The sequence below is a fragment of the Phalacrocorax aristotelis genome, chromosome 1, assembly GCF_949628215.1.
Source record: "Phalacrocorax aristotelis chromosome 1, bGulAri2.1, whole genome shotgun sequence".
Lineage (NCBI taxonomy): Eukaryota > Metazoa > Chordata > Aves > Suliformes > Phalacrocoracidae > Phalacrocorax > Phalacrocorax aristotelis.
The window spans coordinates 155,309,406-155,332,108 of NC_134276.1; the positions used below are offsets into that span (position 1 = coordinate 155,309,406).

General features: G+C 41.4%; 1 protein-coding gene across 2 annotated transcripts in view; it reads left to right on the forward strand.

Moving 5' to 3' along the window:
- Positions 1 to 213: 213 nt before the first annotated feature.
- KDM7A (lysine demethylase 7A) overlaps positions 214 to 22,703 on the forward strand; it is a 66,739-nt gene continuing 44,249 nt past the window's right edge. Inside the window, exon 1 of one of the 2 annotated variants that reach the window (XM_075117444.1) lies at positions 214 to 545. In XM_075117444.1, the coding sequence (XP_074973545.1) occupies positions 424 to 545 (122 nt within the window). In that variant the 5' untranslated portion in view covers positions 214 to 423. The remainder of the gene's footprint in view (positions 546 to 22,703) is intronic. The other variant, XM_075117454.1, reaches the window with a different exon arrangement.

Genomic DNA, 22,703 nt, shown 5'->3' on the forward strand with positions numbered 1-22,703 from the left:
CGGGGCACGTGCGCGCTCCCCCCCTCACCCGGCTCCGCGCACGCTCAGTTTCAGCCGTTGACCCGGGAGGGGCGGGCCCTCCGCGGGGCGCAGGCGCGGGGGGGGGGCGGGCACCTTGAGGGGAGGGCGGGCATCTTGCGGGGAGGGCGGACGGGAGGGGGCGGTTCCCCCTTCCTCCTCCTCCTCCCCCCCGCCTCCGCGGGGGCCGGGTGACGCACGTGCGCGCGCCCCCGCGCGCTGTTGTCCGCTCGCTCCCGCGCCGGCTGCCCCTGCTTGCCTGCCTGCCTGCCGGCGGCGGGGCGCGCGCGGCGTGCGGGGCTGGCACGCGCGCTGTTGTTATTGGTGCCGCCGGCCGCGGCGGAGGGAGGGAGGGGGAGGGGGAGGGGGAGCGGGCGGGCGCCTCAGTCAGTGAGTTCTTTAAAGATGGCCGGAGCGGCGGCGGCGGCCGCGACCGCGACCCCTGTGTACTGTGTGTGCCGGGAGCCCTACGACGTGAGCCGCTTCATGATCGAGTGCGACATCTGCAAGGACTGGTTCCACGGCAGGTAGGCGCCGGCACCCGCGCGCGTGGGGGGGGGGGAACCGCCGGGCTGGCTGGCCGGGCACAGGCAGTGGCAGTCATCCGTGTGTCCGTCCCGTTCCCCCCTCCCCCCCCTCCGACCGGTAACAGCCGGGGGGACAATGGCTGCGCTTCGGCAGCATGGGACGGAACGGGCTCCGGTCCCCTCCGGCTCCCCGCCGCGGCGGTGGCAGCAGCCGGTGCCGGCGGGGGCTGCCGTCCGTGGGCACATGGGTCCCCGCCTGCGAGGGGGCGGCCGGCCCGGGCGAGGCCGGTTATGAAAGAGCAACAGATGCGGGGCTCCGGGGCCAGCGCCTCCCTGAAGTTGAGCCGGCTTTGGGGAGGCGTCGTGCCCCCTCTCGCCCAGCTCCCCCGATGCGTGGGGGGGTGGTCTCTCCCGGGACGGGGCGCTCTCTTGGCGGAGGGGGCACCGCACCGGGTGCGGAGCTCACCCTCGGCAGGGCCCGGGCTCCCACCTCGCCGTGCGGTTTGTTTGGGGCGGGCGGCGGGCGGAGGGGGTTCGCTCCGCTCCTCTCTCGCCGCTTTGACGTTTCCAGCCCGGTCCCGAGCGGCCGCCGCCGACTCGCGTGTGTTTTGCGAGCCGAGCGTGTGAATAATAAAGGCCCGGCGGCTGCGAGGAGGAGGAGGAGGCGGCGGCGGTGGGGATTCACGGGCAGTTAAACAAAGGAGCAAGTTGGGGGCCCGCGGCTCGGCCGGGCCGGGGCTGCGGGGCGCGGAGTTGCCGCCCCCATTATGTGGGGAGCCCCGGCGGCGGCGTGCGGGCCGGGAGCTGGCGGCGGTGTAGGAAGTGCCTGGTGATTGACAGCAGGACATTTAAATACCCCCCGTGTAACAAAAACAGGCTCCCGGCGAGACGGCCGCCTCGCCCTCTGCCGGTGCGGGCTGGCAGAGCCGGGCCGGGCTGAGCTGAGCTGAACCGAGCCGAGCCGCCGCCAGGGCCGGGTCCGGCGGCCCCCGGGTTGCCCGGAAAGCCCTGACCGCAGCGAGGCTTTGCACCTCGCCGGCCCTGCCGTCGCCCGAACAAAGCGGGGACGGCTTCCCCTCGGGGAGAGGTGTCTGTCTGTCTGCTGGGCTTGCCTCTCATCCCTCGCCCTCAGCGCTTGCAGCAGAGAAACGGTGGTTGTGTAGGGTTTTTTTGTTGCAGTTGTTTTTCTTTTTTTTTCTTTTTTTCTTTATTTCTTCCCCCAACTGTAAAAGAAAAATGCTGGCTGAAAGTAGGTTGCGTATCTAGGTGTTACTTAACAGCAATTGTTACACATGGGTGTTTTCTTGCCACGTTTTGGGATGAAAGGAACGCTTTCAGTACTTCAGATGTTGACTTGTACATACGTTGATTTGTTCTTTCTATATGGGTTTCCCTTGACTCAAACCACAGTATAATAGAAACTATGAAAAGGGCTTTGTAAACTGTAAAAACTGGCGAAGCAGAGTTGTTGTACCTTTAAAAACAACCCCTCGTTAATATTTTTAACTAGACTGTTGGTATTCTTGCGAGTACTGTTGTTTGAAGCTAGATGCACAGCAGCTTTTTTGCATTACGGTAGCTTAATACAAGCTCGTCAAAACTTGGTCCTGCTTGTAGTAAAGGTGCAGGCATCATCTGTAGGTCTCTGTATGGTTGCAGGTTCTCTCTCGCAAGTATTTTTCTTCATTTGTGTGTTGTGCTCTCAGTCTGTCCTGGCAATCGCTCAGCTTACGTGCAGGCTTAACTTAAACGCCAGTCTTGTGCACTGATTTTACTAGGGTACAAGTGAAGTAATTTCTGAAATTGCTACAAGGAGGAAAGTGTTGACTGATACAAAGGTGGGACAGACAGCTCTGTAGCTTTCTTAAATCTTGATCTGCATGAAGATCCGCAGTGGTTCTTGTGCTTGAGCTCTGTTATGCAATTGGTAGAAAAACTGCTAGCACTGAACTAACTGCTTTGGTAGTTTGAAACCTCAAGTGTGGAAAGTCAGCAAGCCAGCAGGAGCTGCAACAGCCGCGTTGCTCTGGGATTTAGTTGCATGCTCACCCAGTCTCCTGACTAAGGAACAGGACTGTGGGAGACGGTTGTCCTCTCCCAGCCCGTGGTCTGCTCTGGGAGTGCCTTTCACCTTGGTCTAAGACTATCCGAAGGCTGTTACATAGCTTGTGAAAGAAAATATGCGCTCTCAAATTTTACAATTGTTGGTGAGCTTCTTGCTTTCTTGCCTTTTTTTTTGGTTTTTGTTTTTTCTTTTTTTCTCCTCCTCAGCCTGTGGAATGGGATGGATGTGACTTCATGTTAAGAAACATATAAACCCCATGCTGTTTAAGGCTGTGGTGCGCTAGCATGATATGTAGCACGTATTATTGGATTACGGACTCTTTGCTGCCTTCCTATGTATAGTCAAGAGAGTCCCTTAGCAATACGCTGGAGGCAGTAGAAAGTCTGGTCTGACAGAGGACCCGTCCCTTTAAATTTTATGTGATATTTTTTCTGGGTGTTCTTTGCACTGTTTTCAAATGACTGTATGTTGGCTTACTATCAGTGTATTGATATTGTCAAATATGCGTTTTATTGCGTGTGGCAAAGATTTGTGTAAAAGCAAATATTTTGGTGTGCTGTAAAAGGTTGCGAACCTACATTCTGGTTTTAGTTACTCTACAAATGGGTTTGACATCCGGCCACAGTCTTGTGAAATTACCTCTTGCTGAACAAAAGAGCATAACGTGTGTGCCTGGGTGATGTTCTTGAATGGCTCGCAGGAGTGGCAAGACTACAGAGACTGAGAAGTGACAAACTGTCAGATCTTTCAGATGGGGAAAATCCATTTATATTCTAGACAATTTCTGTTATTTTCCTGGTCTTTTTGTCTTCTTTAAATGAAGACATTGCATTAAGCTGCTTCCCCCTTTCTGGCGTGTCTAGAATATACTGCGGCTAGAATGCAGCAGAAAAACTCCTTTATGTTGCTCTAAGTGTTCAACTTTTTCTTGAATCTCTTCAGTAGCTCTTGACACTTATTTAAGTTCTTGGCTTCATCTTCAAATGATATGTATCACAGCGTGATACTTCTCGTTCTGTCTGTCTCCCTTTGTTTTCTGATGCTCTACCTCAGTTGCTAGGTTAACTACATACTGTCATCTTTTCTTGCTTGTGTGTTTTACTGTGATATATGTTACCTTAAACACAGAGGATCTTTTTTTAGCTGATCTTGCAATCAGCTCTGCTCTTGGAATATGTGTGTAGGGTTTGCAGAAATCTTATTGTCAGCTTTTAAAGTTTTGTACTTTTTTCTGTTGACACCTGTATTAGACTCGATTTATGTGCATTGTATAGATGTCACTTACTCTGGACAGGTGGGACAGAACAAACTTAAGTTTAAGCATATAATTCAGTTTTTGTCTGCACAATGTAATGTTGTCTGTAATGCTTCAGGAGTAAATGATTGTAGACTGAGCCTTTTAAGGCTGTTTGCTTTGTAAAGCTGAGCTGGTACTGTACTGGGTGTAAAGGAGCATGGAGAAGTCCATCTGGCAAACTAAGAATTAAAAATGCAGGTGCCCCTTGAAGTTTTCTTTGTAGCACTGTTCCAAAGGATGTTTGGTTTGTCAACAAACATACAGTGACCTTCTAGCATGTCTCAATGACAAATAGGGTAAGAAGTTATCAAATGTGTGAATGTCAATTACAGTAATGGTCTCTGCCTTTTAAAGTGCCTGTAACCTTTTTAATATTTCTTTTTGTGGGAAAAAAAAAATTTTTTTTAAACAAAGGAAATGTTTTATTCGTCAAAACCAGAGCAGTGGGGAATAGGAAGGGAAAGCATCCTTTTTTTGTTCAAAATGAGTAATTCTTCTTAAAAATTTGTAATGGTGTCACCTTTGGTGTCTCCCCCTCAAGGAGAAGAAAGAAAATGTCCCATCCAGCTTTGCTCAGCTTGCATCTTTGGTGTTTTCTGTAAATGAAACTTAAATTCAGAAGCCATAAATCCTTTTTCTTTTATAAATTTTCAGTGTTTACAGAAATCAACATTTCATTTGAGCAGGTTAGAGGGCAATAAAGGAGATAGAGCACTAATCTGTATGTAGTGTACATATGTACATACTTCTGTTGCAAAGCAAAATCAAATTGATTAAATTTATTAAATTAAATTAGATTAAATTGTTTTTAAATTGATAGCTCTTGCTCTCAGAATTAATTCTGTATTCTGTACAGCCTTCTTGAAAGAAATAACTTTTTTCGTTTCCTAGAGCAGTTCATTGATGGTATATAGAACTTTGCCGTTCAGTGTGTGATGTTTTTTACAGCTTTGTCATTATTAAAAAACATTCAATAACATCATTTGAAAAGTGATTCATGTACCTTTTGAGGATGATAGTTTAATTGCAGATGCCTTGAGACTTTTTTCTCAAATGGAAAAAAAATTCAGTGCCAAAATCACATCTGAGTTAAGTTCATGTAGAACATAGTTTTTCTGATATGGTATATATTTGAGCGTGTCTTCATTTGGTCTCTGATGAAACATAACATTTCTCAACCATTCCTTAATCTGATCTCAATTTCAAAACCAAGGTTCTCTCTTGCAGCTGGTAGGTTATGTGGTACAGGTCCCTCTTAACTGAGTTTGTGCTCTGAAGGCAGCTTTTCTTGAGTAAAGAAAGAAATGTACATGCTATAGTGACTACTTTTCCTGAATTGGTTCTTTGTTTTGGAGGTTTATACATAAGGTTCTGCACGATGGGCTTTGCCAGCTCTGTGCTGCTGAAAGAGGCTGTCCCACTCCGGCTGCATGCTGCTATAATTTCTCTTTTGCTGGTTCAGTGCTTGTCTGATTGTTTGGTAAGTCAACTCTGCTCAGAAAACTGACAAAACCCATTCTTTTTTAGCTTTTTGTTGGGTTACTGAGCTGAACAAACTCATCAAGGGCTAGGATGAGTCCCAGACTGTTGCAAAACACTGGTGAGGACTGTGTTGCTGGAGGAGATGATGGTGGGAAAAGGCAGGAGAGTTGCCAGTTTACCTCCCTCACTGCCCACCTTCGGATCCATGGGTCTTCCAGTTTTGTGGAACCTTGGTTTTGCATCTGAGTCACCATATGTGATTCTGCATTGAATCTGGTGGCCTTGGCCCAGACCCATCTGCTCATCTAGAGGGGTTCATTGCAAGCAGGGCATTTCCAGTGCAGCTGCAGCATTGCAACCCCAGACCATAATCTGTCTGCAGAGACAGGCGAAGCTCATGTGTCTGTCTTAAAGGTACTTAGAGGACAAGATGTGGTGATGCTCATGTCAAGGAACGTGGAGACTGCAAAGAGAGGCTGTTACAGATGCCTTTTGGTGCAGACCTATTTACAGAAAATTAGGGCCTTGTAATTACAAGCATTCAGGGGCCTGAACTGGATCAACAAATCACTGTCTGGTCACTAGGGCTTTGTTCTGGCACCAGAGGCTCTTGAGCTGACTTTCTGGCTTCTGTAATGTATAAGCCTTAAATTCTTCCTGTGGCAACTGGATGTATGTTAGTGTGTTAGACTTCCAGGGAATGGTAATGTGTTTGTTAACTCTGCTTTGCTTTAGCCTTGTTTCCTCAGAGGTGAGATGGAAGCCTCAGCTTAAGTCTAATGAGCTGTGTCCTCTGCCAAAGAATTAAGTGGCTCCAAGTGACTTCAGCTCTTCTAACAATACAAAAGCTGAAACAGTTTTGGTTAAACTGAGAAGAAACTAATAATAATAAGGATGTCAGACTAGCACTTGTGTAATTGAATGTCTGTTTCCAATTCTTTTACATTCCTCATTTGAGCAAGCCATTTTTTCTCTCTTGGTTCCCATCTGTGAAGTGGGAAGACTTATTAATATATATTAAAGTAGGAGTATTTTACCATAATAAGCACTGTAGAGTGGTAAGTATTCAAATTGCTTTGATTTTTTTGAAACTATGTAATAACATGTAGAATTATATGTACAAGTTTTTTTCTTTACAGCTTTCTTGAAAAACTGGCTTGATTTGAAGCATGTATACTTTGAAAGTTAACACTACTTTCCTTTAGATCTGTAATTTGGTAAATTTTTTCATTTGACGTTCTGGAATAAAACATAGTAGATGTTTTAGAATATGCATTCTGATGTAATAACTAGGAGAAAAAAGTGTCGTCCAATAAGGATCTGTAAGAGAACTGAAGGGTACATAATGCAGCTCTTTAATTAGAATTGTAATAAGATGATGGTGAGCTTTTAAACAACTGTTAAATGCTGATAGTTCTAATTTCTAAAGTACAAGTTAAATATTGCTTATTCAATGTTACTTAAAAGATACAAAGGTTCAGAATTAATTATTTAAATACTCCCTTTATTTTTTTGTAATGTTACCGTTGATCTATATCAATATTTTTGGTATCATTGGTTTCTTTCTTCAGCCCTCCTTGACCATGCGAATGAAGGCGCTGTAAGTCTTTATGTGTAATTTAACTGGCTAAGAGTGAATTTTTTATTAGCTAGTTAATTTATTATGATTTTATGGTCGAAAATGTCGTTTGATGTTTACGTAGCACTTCAGTATCTTGCTATCCTGTTGTTCTATTTAATACATACTTGGTTTGACTGAAGAATTAAAATGTTTTCAGAAGGCTCTGTTTTGTGACTTATGTACCTCAAACTACAGAGGTAAGAGAAGTCTGGGTAGGGGGCTGCTGCTTGCTACACTTAATTTCTCTCTGTATCTGCCAGGTACTACCATGCAGAGTGTGAAATATATTACTTTTTTTTTTTAAACTTATCTTGATCTGTTTATAATGCGGTGTTCTCTTACAGCAACACAATGACAATAAAATGGATTAAGCCTTACAGCGGAGTATCACTCTGTTAACTGCCAGTCGGCAAAATCACATTAATTTTGTTTTCATTCTTCGTTTGTTGTTTCTAAGTTTAAGGACAGTTTTCATATTCATTAGCAGATTTCTTATGCTCAGTTCAATTTTCCATGCACTTTATCATCTCTTGAAAGATCAAGTGATACAATGTCTCCATTCTGTTTACGTGACTGTTTGCACAAGTTGAAGATGAACTCATGTTCCTCAAGTAAATATTTGTACTTTCCGTACATAATTTTAAAATAAAATACCATCATCTCAAAACAACTGAGTAATCAGTAATGCCTTTTATAGGTACAGTGTGCATGTTTAAAAATCAAAAAACTGCTCAAGTTCTACATTTGTCTCATTGCTGAAGTATGAATATTCAATTAACAACGTTGCTATTGCTTTATTAGCAATGTAGGAGAGATTTTACTGAAAAACACAGCTTTTAAAATAGCTAAGCTATTTTTCATTTGTCAGTTCTTCCTAATGTGTTGTAAGATTAGCTCATGAATACACAGAAGTAACAATCTATGGAGTATGAATAGTCTTGAGATGTCTGCTATATGGTGGTAATGTGGATTTATGTGGCTAGTTATATCTCTTCAGGTCAATTCTGCTTTTGAATGGAATTAATATTTAATACTGTTTTCTCCATTACTTCAGCATTAACTAGAGTAGACTTTAAAGCTGGTCTTTCTTTTTGAAAATACTGAGTTCATTGTTGCTCAGGCAGGCATAAATGCTGATGTTTGCCACAAAAGCAAGAAGGCTTTTCTTAAAAACCCTCCCACATCATTCTGTCTTAAAAGCCAACTGGAGTGAGGATGACTGTTCTAAATTTTTAATATATTGTGGTATGAAGTCTATTTATTTTCATTTGAAACTGTCAGCTGACATTGCAGCTAGCCTGGGAAATTCATTTCATAAATTTAACTGTGTTTGTTCTATTTACATTAATGCTTTATTCACTTAAAGGCTCTTAAAGCACTCTTCATGAAAATGAGTGCAAGGAAAGGTGACTTTCTGAGAAATGAAGTCGTTGATGTTGAGGATACAGGATTGATCTGATCTGTCATTCTCACCAGTTATCAGGCAGTGTTTTCTGAACAGGCTGACATTTTGCTTTTGCAATATTGATGTTTGAGGAACAGTAAACAAAGGCCAAAATGGGTAAATGAAGAGAAACCAAAGGAACTGCTGTCTTGCTACCTAATAGTACTTGTAAAATTTCTGATTGGCCTGCCCAAGGTACAGATTTTTAATGTTGTTTCAATAACAAAAATACTTGGACCTTTTCAATAAAGGAGTACCTCATGTTGCTGACTTGCAAAACTCAGTGTCAAGAACAAGTGGAAATGAAATGAGGCCCTGCAACTTAATGTATGGCTTTCAGGGGTACTGATGGGCAGATCTGTGAGCTGCAAAGTGCTGTATAGAGCAGCCTAGGAATAGTACCAAAAGCAAGATCATCGTGCTAATGTGACACTGTGCCCAGGCAAATATTGCCAGTTTGCCTCTCAGGGGAGCGTTTTCCTGTTTTGTTTTGTGATGGTGTGCTGGGTTGACAAGCCACAGCCTCAAGCCCAAATGCGCTGTCCTAGGCATTTCTCTGTGCTCCACTGCTTATGTAAGACAGAACCAAAAGCATGTTGACAAAAATGATGTACACTGGTAGTCTGTTAAATCTCACATTAAGTTCTGACTACAGTATTTGTCTGCCTGGAGAATACATCCATGTGACGCAAAGGTGAGCAGCAACTTGCTGCCTCTCATGCAAATTGCTAGGACCTCTAGGGGCATCAGTTTGGATCTCTTAATGCTGCAGTAAAATGTGCTGCTCTGATGTAACGAATATAGGAGAAGTAGTCTAGACTACTGGCATTATTCTTGCTAAGGACAAACAGGGCAGCTATAGTATTAAGTGAATGGACTAGCATCCTTGCTGGAAAGTGTCTTTTTTTTTTTTAACTGAGTGAAAGCATATGCCTTGGCTTTAGCTTATACTTCCAGCATATGCTTGAAGCATCATGACATTCCAGTAAGAAGGATTTAGGTATGAACGAGAGTTAGGAGTATCATGGAGTAGATCAGAATTTTCTGAAGCAAAGATATGACTCTTAAGTGCTTCTGCAAATGTTACCTCCTGGCTTTTATATTTTACCAATAAGGGCAAATTCTAATTTTGTTTTGTTTTTTGGAATTGGTGTCTTGGCTAGCATTACCAAATCAGAATGTACTGTGCATTCTATTTCCTGGTCCTTATTTGAGTGTGGAAATAACTTAATTGGCTAATGAAAAAACCACAAACCCTCCACTTTACAGAAGAATAAAGCTTTTTACTCCTATTTAGTTCCGGTACTGGCCACTGAATAGATCTATTACTGTAAGAGATCAAAACCTTGTATATTGGTGAAAGAAAGGTACCACTGTTGGTGCCAGCGCTTGACCTGTTTACGTGAAGTCCTGTTACCTGCTTCTTACAAAGATGTCTCAGATACAAGTGGTCTTTTCCCAAAAGTGGTTTCCTTACATTGAGGAATAGATCTGAGATCTCTACAATCCTGTTTACTGCATGCTAGTGCTCTTGTGCCTTTTTTCTTCCCCCCACCACATTAACGTGGAGATGTCCATTGTCATTCGTTGCCTGAATCTCTGCCTTTCATAGGGTAGCACTGCATTTAATTATTTTTTTCTCTGATGCTACACACAGTCTTAAACAGCGATGTTATGTGTGGAGGAGGACAAGGAAATGAGGCAAAATTATGAAAAAGTAGTAAAACATGGGAAAATAAAGCTTTAGCTTTTAAGTATGGTTGCATGATCAGTGAAGTGATTTTGAGCAAATGTTTTGTTTGTCTGGACTAAACTTACATGAAACATGCACTGGTACATCATGTAATTCAGAGTGAATTAAATGCATTCCTTACTGCTCTTGGCACGTGTGTGCTGAGAATGGAAGTGGCATCCCTGCAGTATGTGATGGCAGTTCCCAATGCAAATTGGGAAATTTCCCAGGAAAATTCCCAGGGGGTTGCTTGTGGACCGTACAGCAGCTTGAAGCAGGAAAGCCTCTATGTGCAGTTACCTGCACCATCTCAGGGCACCACTAGTAAAATATAATATGCTTTTTATAACACATAAGCTAATGTTTTGAATAGTCTATTTTTCTGTTGTGTTTTTTTGTACAGCTAATTGGGAATTTGGAGGCAAAAGTAGCAGGTAAATGTGTTTTATCAAACTGGTTTGTTGGTTAACACAGCATAGTAAAATTCTGTTTCTCACAATGTGGACCTGAGGAAGCTGGACAAGTCTCTTTCCAGTGTGAATGTACGCATTGCTCTGAACCTCTGAGAAATTAATCAGCTTTCAATGAAGTTTGCATGCCATGATACTTTGGAACAAGGTTTTTGTTAGGAAATGTTCTTTATCACTTCACGTGCTTGTCAGTGTCATGTATACCCTCATGTGTTGGAAAGAAAAACTGTAAAACTCTGAATGATCGTTATTGGAAACTTACTGGCTATATGCTAAGAGGCTGGGAGTAAAGCAGATACTTCCTTTTCAAAACTCTATACTGGACACAGAGTAACTGAATGAGACTTCTGGTTTTCAGGTGCCTGAAAAATCAGAACTGAGATTAGGAGATTTTTCTGTTCTCATGGGGTATCTACAAAGGGAGTAAGCAGCATAGTGAAGACGACATTCTTCTAGGTGAAAAACTGGATGGAGAGAGGACAGGAACGTGAAGGCTGTGCAGAAGGAAACAGAAAACAGAACAGAGAATACTTGGAGAACATTCACTTGTACTGCAAGAGCCTGGAGTTTTAAATTTGCACATTAATTTGTAAGTGAAAAAAGCCTTTGTGCTAAAATGCCCGCTGCAATGGCCAGTCACTCTCTGAAGTGTGGAAGATCCATGTTCTAATGTAGGCTTGCTGATGGTGCTGTAAATACATGGTTGAGTTTTTTATTTGATGGAAACTACTTTATGGTGTGCAGAAAATAAGAAGTGATGATTAGCATTAATGTAAATTTAAAATGTGGCTTTCTGTATCTTTGAATGGAATCTAACCTGAATCAGCTGCATCAAGTCCAATCTTAGTTCTTGCATTTTCTGAAGATAAACACACAGTTTGAGGTTGTCTTATGTAACTCTATGGTTTGAGTTGCTAGAAGTAAAAACTGTCTTTTAAAAAGAAAGCTGACTCCAGATGTATTTAAATTGATGTCATACCGATTGTATTGTAAAGCGGGGGAATTATTGCTCTTCAAATATCTTGATTATATTTTCTTAGTATTTTTAGTTTAACTTTGTTTCATAGCCAGTGCTATGTAATACAAACTGAGAAATCAACTTTTCTTCTGTAATTGACTTGTAAGAAAATGGCTTAACACATTGCATCCAGTGAATTGTTGAACTCATTAAAGGCTCTTTAGAGATCATTGACCTCTAAGTCTTTATCTAGGAAACGCTCGTGGTAAAGGTTTTTCATGTGAAGTATTTACTACTATTTGCTAATTATTAAAGAAAAACCTTTTTGGCGCTTTCAGATTATGTTAGCAGAGGTCATAAAGTAAAACAAAACATTACTGTCACCTTCAACCCAGAAAGGCAACTACTCTTAAGTATTACTTGTACTCCAAAAAGTCTGGCAGGTGTGAGTCAGGTTTTAGACAAATTTAAAGTCCTCACCAGTTCCTGAAATATTTAGAGAAATGGACAGTTCTGTTTTTTTTTTTTCCTGTAAAGAAAAACAGGTGCATGCATAGTCAGGGGATAGACTGCAGGTAGACCTATTAAATTGGAAGACTAATAAAAAGTATTGGTGCACTGTAAGAACTGCAAAAGGTTGTGCTGTAATGCATGTACTTACTAACGTCAGTCAGGAACAGGGACCAGAACTCAGGCTAGTCTTGACAATGTCTGAGTGCCATAACCAGAAGGTGATTGTTGGATCATTTACATTCTGTTCTTTGTCTATAATTCTTGGATTCTTTTCTGCAGAGTAAGGCTCTAAGTGGGGGGAGATAAAGAGTACATAAAGTTACCTAGAGATGAAAGTTCCCTTGAGGTTTGTGGGCTTGAACTTCCACGACCTGAATAAGCACTGCTGCCATCTCACTGGGTGAAACAAAATACCTTCTCCCTTCCCCAGTCCCAAGGTACAACTGTTTTTCAGTGGCCAGTACTTTGACAGTATGGCAGCTGTGCTTGCCTTCTGGCTTAGCTGCCAGGGAACATGGTGTATGCTGGCTGGGTGGGCAGGGTGAGCAGAACAGATGGTGCTTTTGAAGTTCTCAGCTCAGGTGGTGAGGTGCCAGGTGAGTATAGGTACTTCTGTGGTTAGTGGTCCTTTTGAATCTAGGTAGGTTTTAGGGGCCAGCATCTGTATTTGGACATTGCCCTAATACCCTTATATAGATGTATCCTTTCTTTTTTTTGTGTTCTTGCAATTTCTCCCTCATTCTTCTCTACTCTGGATTTGAAAGTAGTTGTTCCTTACAACTGTTCATTCCAAGGGTGCATCCTGTTGTACTTGCTGTTTTAACTAATCCACTTAGTATCAACTGATGTGGAACAAAAGTCCTCTGGTAATTTTACTTTTGGTTTAAACTAGATTTGTAACAGAACAGTGATAGACCAAAATCGATCTAGAAAATTTTGATTTTAATAAAAATAACTTTCACAGAACTACTGAGGTTGGAAGGGATCCCTTAAGATCACCTAGTCCATGCCCCCCTGCTCAGACAGGGTCAGCAAGAGCAGGTGCTCAGAACTGTGTCCAGCTGGGTTCTGAATATCTCTGCAAATGGAGACTCTGCAACCTCTCTGGTCAACCTCTTCCAATGTTTATCACTCTAGCAGCTAATAAATAAATAAATACACACACACATCCCCCCCACCTCAGTGTTTGAATGGAATTTCATATCACAGAGTCAGAGAATGGTAGGGGTTGGAAGGGACCTCTGCAGATCATCTTGTCCAACCCCCTGCTTGAGCAGGCACACCTAGAGCAGGGGGCACAGGAATGCATCCAGGTGGGTTTTGAATGTCTCTAGGGAAGGAGACTCCACAACCTCCCTGGGCAGCCTCTTCCACTGCTCTGTCACCCTCACAGGAAAGAAGTTTTTTCTCATATTCAGGTGGAACTTCCTGTGTTCCAACTAGAGCCCATTGCCCCTTGTCCTGTCATTGGGCACTATTGAAAAGAGCCTAGTCCCATCGTCCTGACAGCCACCCTTTAGATATCTATAGGTATTTATGAAATCCCCCTTCAGTCTTCTCTTCACCAGGCTAAACAAACCCAAGTCTCTCAGCCTTTCCTCATAAGGGAGATGCTCCAGTCCCCCGATCATCTTTGTAGCTCTCTGCTGGACTTGCTCAAGCAGTTCCCTGTCTTTGTTAAACTGGGGGGTCCAAAACTGGACACAGTAGTCCAAATGTGGTCTCACTAGGGCAGAGTAGAGAGGAAGGATAACCTCCCTCGATCTGCTGGCCACATTCCTTTTAATGCATCCCAGGATACTATTGGCCTTCTTGGTCACAAGAGCACATTGCTGGCTCATGGTCAACTTGTCAACCCGCACTCCCAGGTCCTTCTCAACAGAGCCACTTTCCAGTAGTTTAGCTCCCAGCCTGTACTGGTGCATGGGGTTGTTATTCCCCAGGTGGAGGACCTTGCAGTTGCTCTTGTTGAATTTCATGAGGTTCCCCTTGGTGCAGCTCTCCAGCCTCTCCAGGTCTTGCTGGATGGCAGCACAGCCTTCTGGTGTATCAAAAGGTGTATGCTTTAATCTGTGGCCATTGCATTTTGTCCTGTCACTGGGTGCTACTGAGAAAAGTCTGTCACTTTTCCCCTCCTGTCAGGGGAATTTATACACAATGGTATTTACACACATTGATAAGGTCCCCCTGCACTTTCTCTCTCCAGGCTGAACGGTCACAGTGCTCTCAGCCTCTCCTCACCTTTAGTCCCTTAATCATCTGAGTGGCACTTAGCTGGACTCACTCTAGTATGTCCATGTCTCTTCTGGGGGTCCCAGAACTGGACCCAGCACTCCAGATGTGGCCTCACCAGTGCTGAGTAGAGGAGAAAGATCATGCCCCTCAACCTTTTGGCAATGCTTTTTCATAATGCAGCCCGAGAGGCCATCGGATGCCTTTGCCAAAAGGTTGCATTGCTCAGTCATGATCAGCTTGTTGTCGTTCACCAGGGCTACAAGGTCCTTCTCTTGCAGTGCTGCATTCCAGCAGGTTGGCCTGCAACGTGCAATGGTGCAGATACCCTTGCAGATAAAGCCTAAGGCCTGTAATAATGTGTGCTTTCACTCTTGAATTGCAAAGACATAATTTACTTGGTTTATATCAAAACATTTTCATATAATCAGTTCTTGTAGTATTGACACCCAAAATAAAACACTTGGATATGTTGGTCTTTGGCAGACTTCCTGTCTTCTCTCATAGAAACAATTAAGCAAAACTTGAGCCCGAAATTTTCTCCTGAAGAATTAATTTTGTGTTTTTCGCAAGTAGTGAACCATAATGTCTCATGTAACTTTCACAGGAATGGTAAATGTCTGCACTCGTTTTCAGGGGACCTTTTGTAGTAGGTCCTCTGCTTCCTGCTTCATACTTCCCTTGTGCATTTCTTTGAGCTTTCGTGTTCAAATGTTATTGGTGTTTTGCCCACTGTGAAGAAGAAGGCATTGTAAGAACTATATATACATACACTAGAGGGACACATAGATAAAATCTTTTTTTTTCCCCATCTAAAAGCTGTGGTACTGAGTAGCACCTCTAAAAGTGTTTGTATGTAAAATCTAGAATAAAAGGTGTAGATTTGTGCTTTTGTGTATAATTTAGATGACTCTAGATAGCTTATGATACAGCAAAACTGGTTTCAGTAACCTGGATCTGAACTTTTTAAAATTTTAGATTAAAATCAGCATTTCAAATTATATCTAGAATAAAAATGATTGACTGCAGGTAAAATTCAATCTTAGTGCTGATGTAACTCAACCCTCAAACTCCATTTAGCTTTGTTCTGTACTAGTTGAAGTTTCCACGTGGTCTGAAAATTACTGTGCTTCATTAATTCCATCTGAATAGGACTGAACAGTTAAATTTCTGTAGATGGAATAATGCATAAAAGTAACTTCTTGATATGTTAACGACTGCGTGGATGCAGTTTTGGCCAGTGTGCCCCTCTAGACCTCTATAAGCAGCTGAGAATCCAATAAAGATCTCTGGATTAGGACATTATATAGATGATTGCAGGAGCTTATTCTGCTTACTGCTCCGCCAGCCAGCCACTGTAACATCTCATATTTAAACTCATTATCTGTGTATCTGAAACAGTTTGCTTGTATCATAGCTTAAATAGAAGTTAATGTAATCAGCTGCTCCATCTGCGTTTGAAATGAGGATGGTGAGCTAGAGATGATGAGCCAGTTTGCTCTCAGATTTCTTAAAAAATGAAGCATCTGTCTCTACTTGCTATTGACTGAAAGTCTATGTGCCTTATAAAAGTAAGGTATTTGAAAGCTGTAGGAGCCATCATGTAGGAAGCTCCAGGAGGTCTTTAAAACAAATCTGGTTTAGAAATTTTTAAACGAGTTAGGTGATACATTATATTCGGTGTAAGGAGACAGTTAAAAGGCGTGTGAGGCATGCTGAAGCCAAGTTTGCTGTTGCTGCAGTCTGTAAAAGCAGCAAATCAGTCATATAGTAACCAAGGAGTAAGGGATTTGCAGCGGTGGTGTCTTGAGGTTGTGCTAATACTGGTTACTGATGCTAGAATATGGGAGACAGGAAAGGGTAATGCCTCATGTTGTTAGCAGAAAGTCGTATTTTCAAATCATGCCTGACGTAATTTTCCAATGAAGGGGCACAGTTTAAAAACAATCATTAGGCTTCCTAATCAATTCCTTCAGGCTAGAAGGCCATTGTGGCTTTGTTATGGTTCACCTCCAAACCTTCTTTTACCACTGTGCTTGAGAACAAGACAGATCTGATGGTGTCTACTGACAGTATTACTCAGGATGTTGAAAGCTTTACAGACTACGCATTGCATAACGTAACACAGTACTGATAGTACCTGTCATGCTTCATGATCTTTTTGAACAGCTAGTCTTTATTAGGCAACCTGATCTTTCTCAACAGCTCATCTTTATTAGGCAACCAGAATAACCAGCTAGTGCTCTCTCTGTAGGAGGCTGCAGTCCATGCTCTTCGTTGATGAGGAGCAGTCAACACTTCTAGCTGTTGAGAAGGAAATAGAACTGCTGAAGACATACCAAAAAATTCCCAGATGAATTAAAACCAGTGCAGATCACCTAAAAAAGGTGGTTTGCCTAATATCTAATATTGAAGAGATTTGTTTGTTACATAAGAATATTATATTAGATAACATAATTTGTTTGTTCAGCTTGAAGAAGGCTGAGGGGTGACCTCATCACAGTCTACAGCTTCCTCAAGGCGGGCAGTGGAGGGGGAGACATTGGTCTCTTCTCTCTGGTGGCCTGCAACAGGACTCGAGGAAATAGAACAAAGCTGAGTCTGGGGAAGTTCAGACTGGACATTAGGAAAAGGTTCTTCACTGAGAGAGAGTGGTCATTCAGTGGAACAGGCTCCCTAGGGAAGCGGTCACAGGCACCAAGCCTGGCAGAGTTCAAGGAGCAAAGCTCTAAGTCATATGGTTTAGTTTTAGGTAGTCGTGTGAGGAGCGAGGAGTTGGACTCAGTCATCCTTATGGGTCCCTTCCAACTTGAGATATTCTATGATTCTATAAATGGGGTGGTTTTTTTGAGAGACTTGGGTGTAGGTAGTTCTGGAATTCAAGAACTGCTGTGAGTGAATATACAAGTACCATTAGTGAGTGTTTTCTACTCAATCTCTAAAAAATAAACACCACACATTAAATCTTGTTTTCCAGCAAGCTCACATAAAGTGATATAACTTCTATTAAGAGCAGGTACATACCTTCACACTTCAGAATGGTCATCATGTTGCTCTTGAACTAGGGGGTGGGAATCTAACTGAAAATTTGTCCTTCTAATTTTGTCCTGCTTTATGGAAAGCCATGTTTGATGTGGTTTAGAAATGTGGTTTTCAAACTGTTTGGGTCACTTGTTTGTTTTTTTGATCTGTTATAGTTACTGCTGTACTTCAGTGAATTACTGGAAAGAGTGTTTTGTAGGCAAATAACATATTGGTAGTGGCATGAAGTCATACCTCTGCCTGGTACTTGCCTCAGCTACTCTTGTAGCTGGAGCTACAGCAAACTGGTCTCAAGGAACTGGTAAAACTAAAGACTTCATCAAATTAAAATTGGGATAGCTAAAGGCAGTCAGACTAAGACTATGTTATATGCTGTGCTATGTAAAAAAATCTTGCTTCATTTAAAGCATCTAGTGCCAATATATGCACCTCTTGGAGTTAGTAACATCTCTTTCAATGTTGTGCAGGGTATATAATTAATTTCTAGGAAGTTTTTCAGATGCAGGGAGGGATATTCCTTGCAATCTAATTGGAAAGCTATTGGTAACTTATCTATTAGATTGGAGGAGTTCTAAGTATTACAGAATAATGAGTGAAGTTCAGCACTGACTGGGTCTAGTGACTTCCGTTGCCAAAAGGGGCAGTCCTACTTCTCATATTCCTCCTCCAGATAACATAGTTCCACTCCCTCTCATGGATTGGCTCTGATAGTTGTCCCGACTGTGCTGTAAGCTAACTTGATAAACAGGCAGAAAACTGGTTAGGGTAGTTTGTGTGAGATAAGATGGTGAAAACAGGTTGCCTCCAGGTTGCCTCGTAACCAGGCAAGTATGAGGGCTGTTGCACGGAAGGGGAATAGGAGTGCTTGCTTGGAAGGGAATGTGTAATCTGCCTATTCCAGTGGCTGCAAGCTGTTAGACTGATACAAGCTGTATCATGTCATCGCTTCCTAAGATTTGTTTGTCATTTTGGATTGAACCTCAGTTTCTCTTCACAGGCTGCTTGTGATTCAGTCAATTTCTGTCTTCTTTCCTCCCCTTCCAGTGCCCTCTCTCTTAGAAACAAGTAACTAGTATGTCTATTCTGTGTACAAAAGGCCCTTGCTACCTAATAGGAAGCTGCACTGGAACTGAAATTTGTGTGGACTGTGGACAAAGGACTTGGGGTGCCAATAATTCTTAAAATGACATCATACTCAATGTTTCATTAAGATGGCTGGAGACAGAGTGATAATCAACAGGAGTCTGTGTGCAGGTTGACACTGAGAAAGATTAAGAGAAAAAGCTAAGAATGGTAAAAGTTGAGGCAAGCAAACATGTAGACGATACATAACAAAAAAGAAAACCCCAGCTTATTTAAATTTCATATTTTTTATCTTCATTCAGGAAAAGGGATGGCCTTCACTTGCTGTATTACTGTTGCCATAGTTGCTTTATTCCTGAATGAGTAAAGATTTAACTAACTTGTCTACTGACTTCCCTCTTCCACCTTCTTGTTATCTATATAGTAGTAGAACTTAGCCTACTTCTTGCTCTTTCTGTTAGGGAAATAATGGTAGCAATTTTGGGTAGTAGTTTGTTCTTGAGTAGAATACAGCCACACACAGGCACTCAGTTAAGATATCTGTTTCAAGAGAGCTATGGCAGCTGTTCTAAATGGGTTGAAGATTTTGTGGTTTGGTGTATTTTCTTTTTATTTTTCTTTTTTTCCCCCTTTCACAAAATTGAGGCAGAGTGTTGATTCTGCCTTTAAAATCTTTGTGGTTTGAAGGTGTTATTTTAAAGTGCCTTTTTTGTGTGTGTGGTTATAAGATTTTGGTTTGTTTTTGTTTGGTTGGTTTTTTTTGTTTTTGTTCTCATCCGTAAGCACAATTACAACATAATAACCCTGTCTGGGAATTGAAATACTGCAGATTATGTAAATAAGATGCAGTTATCTGTCAGGGGCTTTTACAAGGTTCTGGAATATCTTAGGGGGAAAGAGGTGAACTTTTGTCTTGAGGAGGACATAAAAACACATAATGAAAAACTTCTTTGAAGACCTTTGTTGTCAGTGTATAGGTAGACAGTTAATTTTTGTCTTCTTTCTTGCCCTTCCAATGCCCTCTCTCTTTGAACCAAATAATTAATATGTGTATTCTTCTGTGTATATAAGGCCTGTGCTACTTAATAGGAAAACAGAGCTGTCAGACTTTGCAATATAACAAGAACTAAAATTTATGTTGGCCATGGTCAGAAAAATTGGAACTCCAGTATTCCTAGAATTACTTGAAATCCAATGTTAATCCTTTTTTCTGCATTAGTTGTGGGAAGGACGGGATAGCTCTCACTTATTTCGACATGCTTCTGGCAGTTGCAACTCTGCTGTGACACAGTGCCTAGAGTAAGACTGGCTTATTGTTTCTCCTTTTCTTTGATGTGTTAGTCTGGCCACACTGGGAAAATGAATGGAGAAAGATGGGATTCTGAATGGCTACAGAGGATCTTTCTGAATTCCTGAGCCAGTGTGTTGCTTCATATATGAAGGGTTGCACTGATTACTGGTTTTTAAGTGCTAAAAAAATTTTCTTCAGGTCAGACTGATGTAGATTTTTTTTTCTTTTTCCTGTAAATCTTATGTCTTGATTCACTTGCTGGTGTCATCCTGTTTTTTCTCATCTAATTGGTTTCACACTGAAATAAGGCCTTCAACGATCACTGTTGCTTTTAAAATGCCTTTTCTCTCTATTCTGACTGGCATACTGTTTAGTTTTGAGGTCTGCTGCAGTGTTCTTAAAAGTTATTTTTCTGATTTTCTTGAGGCAGCTTATTTTGCTAAAATCCACATTAAAAATCTAGGCTCCTTCAGACCTTCCTTTCTGTAAAACAATGATTTTAAAACGACAGGGACAAAAATTAATTGTAAATACTCTTCAAGCAGCTTGGTGCAATCAGTCTGGTTGGGAAGAATAAGTACAAATCTTAGTTGGCATAGGAGGGAGGGAGAGATTGGGTACGTGCTTAACATGATACTAAACAGAAGGAATATGTCAGAAGTACTTTGGTAATGTTAACTTGGCCTTGTCAGGAAATAGTCATTAGGAAAAGTACTTCTCTCATAAAACTGCCACACGTAATCCATGATGGTCGATGCTATTATGAATTAAGCTGGACTGCGTGTCTTTTCCTAACAGTCTTACATTGTAGTGAAAAGTGTTTGCCTTTAATGTGTATTTTTGCATGTAAAGCTCTTTGGATTTCCTGAGGATGTACTACTTTTGACTGCAGGTTGAACAGTTATTTTACTTTTTTGCGTTAAATTCCTAATAGTTACCTGAAATCATTGTAGAGAAGGTCAGCTCTCCACAAAATCTTTTCATAAACGTAGATGATTAGAAATAAGATTATGCTGATGATACCAAATATTCAGTTGTCAAAAGTATTTTATAGAAGTAATGGCCCTTTTTCTCTTAACTTCATTCTCACAATTTTGATAAACGGAAGTAATTGTACTTAAAATCCAGATCTTGGAAAAAAAGCGTGTATTCCGTTTCAAAAACATGAGGTTCAGATTTTTAAAGCTCACTACATTTATTTTAAATTTTAGACTTTTCTTCAAATAAAGTTGTTTTTTAACCTGTTTTTGTGCTATGGGGTGATATGTAGTCTGTAAGCAGTATTGTCACACTATGACTTTGTCTTTCTGTTCCTAATTAAGTGTTTTAATATTGTCCTTGAATGAGTGATGGATGTGGCCATTTGGTTGTGGCAGTGACACTTTTAGTACTTTAATTGCTTTAACCTGTAAATATTGCCTACTTGGCATCCTCTTCCCACTTGGAAAGAATAGGCTTGAATTAAATGACTAACCAGAACTCCTTAAAATTAGCACATTGACTTTCTATCCCATGCTTTTCCTTGCATTCTTGGGATGGAGTAGGGGAAGCTGTTCTTTGCATGATTTGCAAGCTTGCTAATTAATTTTGACAATAAAGGCAATAATATTTTGGGTTTAGTTATGCTCAAACAGATTAGGACTGAAAGTAGAAACTGCAGACCTTGTTACAGGTAAACTGAAAAGTTTACTATAATACTTGCCTATTCCTTAGAGTTATATGCTCCGTATATTAATAGAAATATCTCTCATCCACGATGATTTGAAATTCAGTAATAAGACCTGATACTAAAAAGGCAAGTGTCATTCTCTTCCTATGTTTGTGTGCATTTTTGGTATAAGATTGCTAAACAGACATCTCTTTCTTATTGTTTAGCAATCATTTTTAGAAAGACAAAATAGTGTAGAGATGAAATAGAATATTTTCAAATATGTCGTGAAAAGAACATTAAGTTTTAGATTTGGTAAATAACTGCATATAACTGTAACATAAAACATCTTATTTATTTTTTTATTTGTAGGAATCTTATTTCTAGGGTTTCTAAAGCCTCTTTGAAAAAGAGTTGAGTGGCAATTAATTTTTAATTTTTTTTTCCTTTAGATCAGCTTGTTGAACTGACTTGTCATGTGGCTGCCTGATGGTTTAGATCTGGTGAGAGAAACAATGGGAGTCCATGGTCAGACAGTTGGAGAAAAGAGGGTGGGACCTTTTTTTCAGCAGCAACAACCGCACTCAGTTTAATATGATGTGGAACTGTACCTTGTGATAATGACTTCAGTTTTTTTGACAGTTAAGACTATCCTTTTACTAATGAATCTTTGCTACCTCTAGAATTTACTTACTCCTTTCCACATCCCTGTTAAGAAAAGGTAGGGACTCGCTATCTATACATCTTCTCAGCTCTTCTGTGGATAACTGGAAATTAAAAAAGGATTTTGGGGATCTGCTCTGTCAGATAATGGGCAGGAGTTAATAGGAAACATGCCTGTACCCCAGTAGTCATCTATAGCCCTGTAATCATAGTAACAGGGAACATGCTCTGATAGCTCTAGTATTTTTTCATTGTTCCAGGATTTTTGTTAATCTCCTCCTACTGGGTGTCAAGATTTTTTTTTTCTCCTCCTCTTCCTTTTACTGGGTAAAACCTGCAGTGCTCTCTGAGGCACAGCAAGGAAAGATTGTGGGTGCTGTTGCAAGGGTGGACTTAAAGAAGAGGATGTGCCAAGTTCTTGTTCAGAAATAGGGTAGTAGAGAAAGAAAAAGAACATTACTCATAGTGTTTATTCAGGGAGAATATAGGGGAATCTTGGAAAATGTAATTTTCAGTAACTTCAGTATAGCTCGGACAAGATGCAAGGTACTGTGCTTAATGAAATGTTTTAGCAAGAGTCCTGAACCTGCATATTTTCTGCACAATGACAGCAAAAA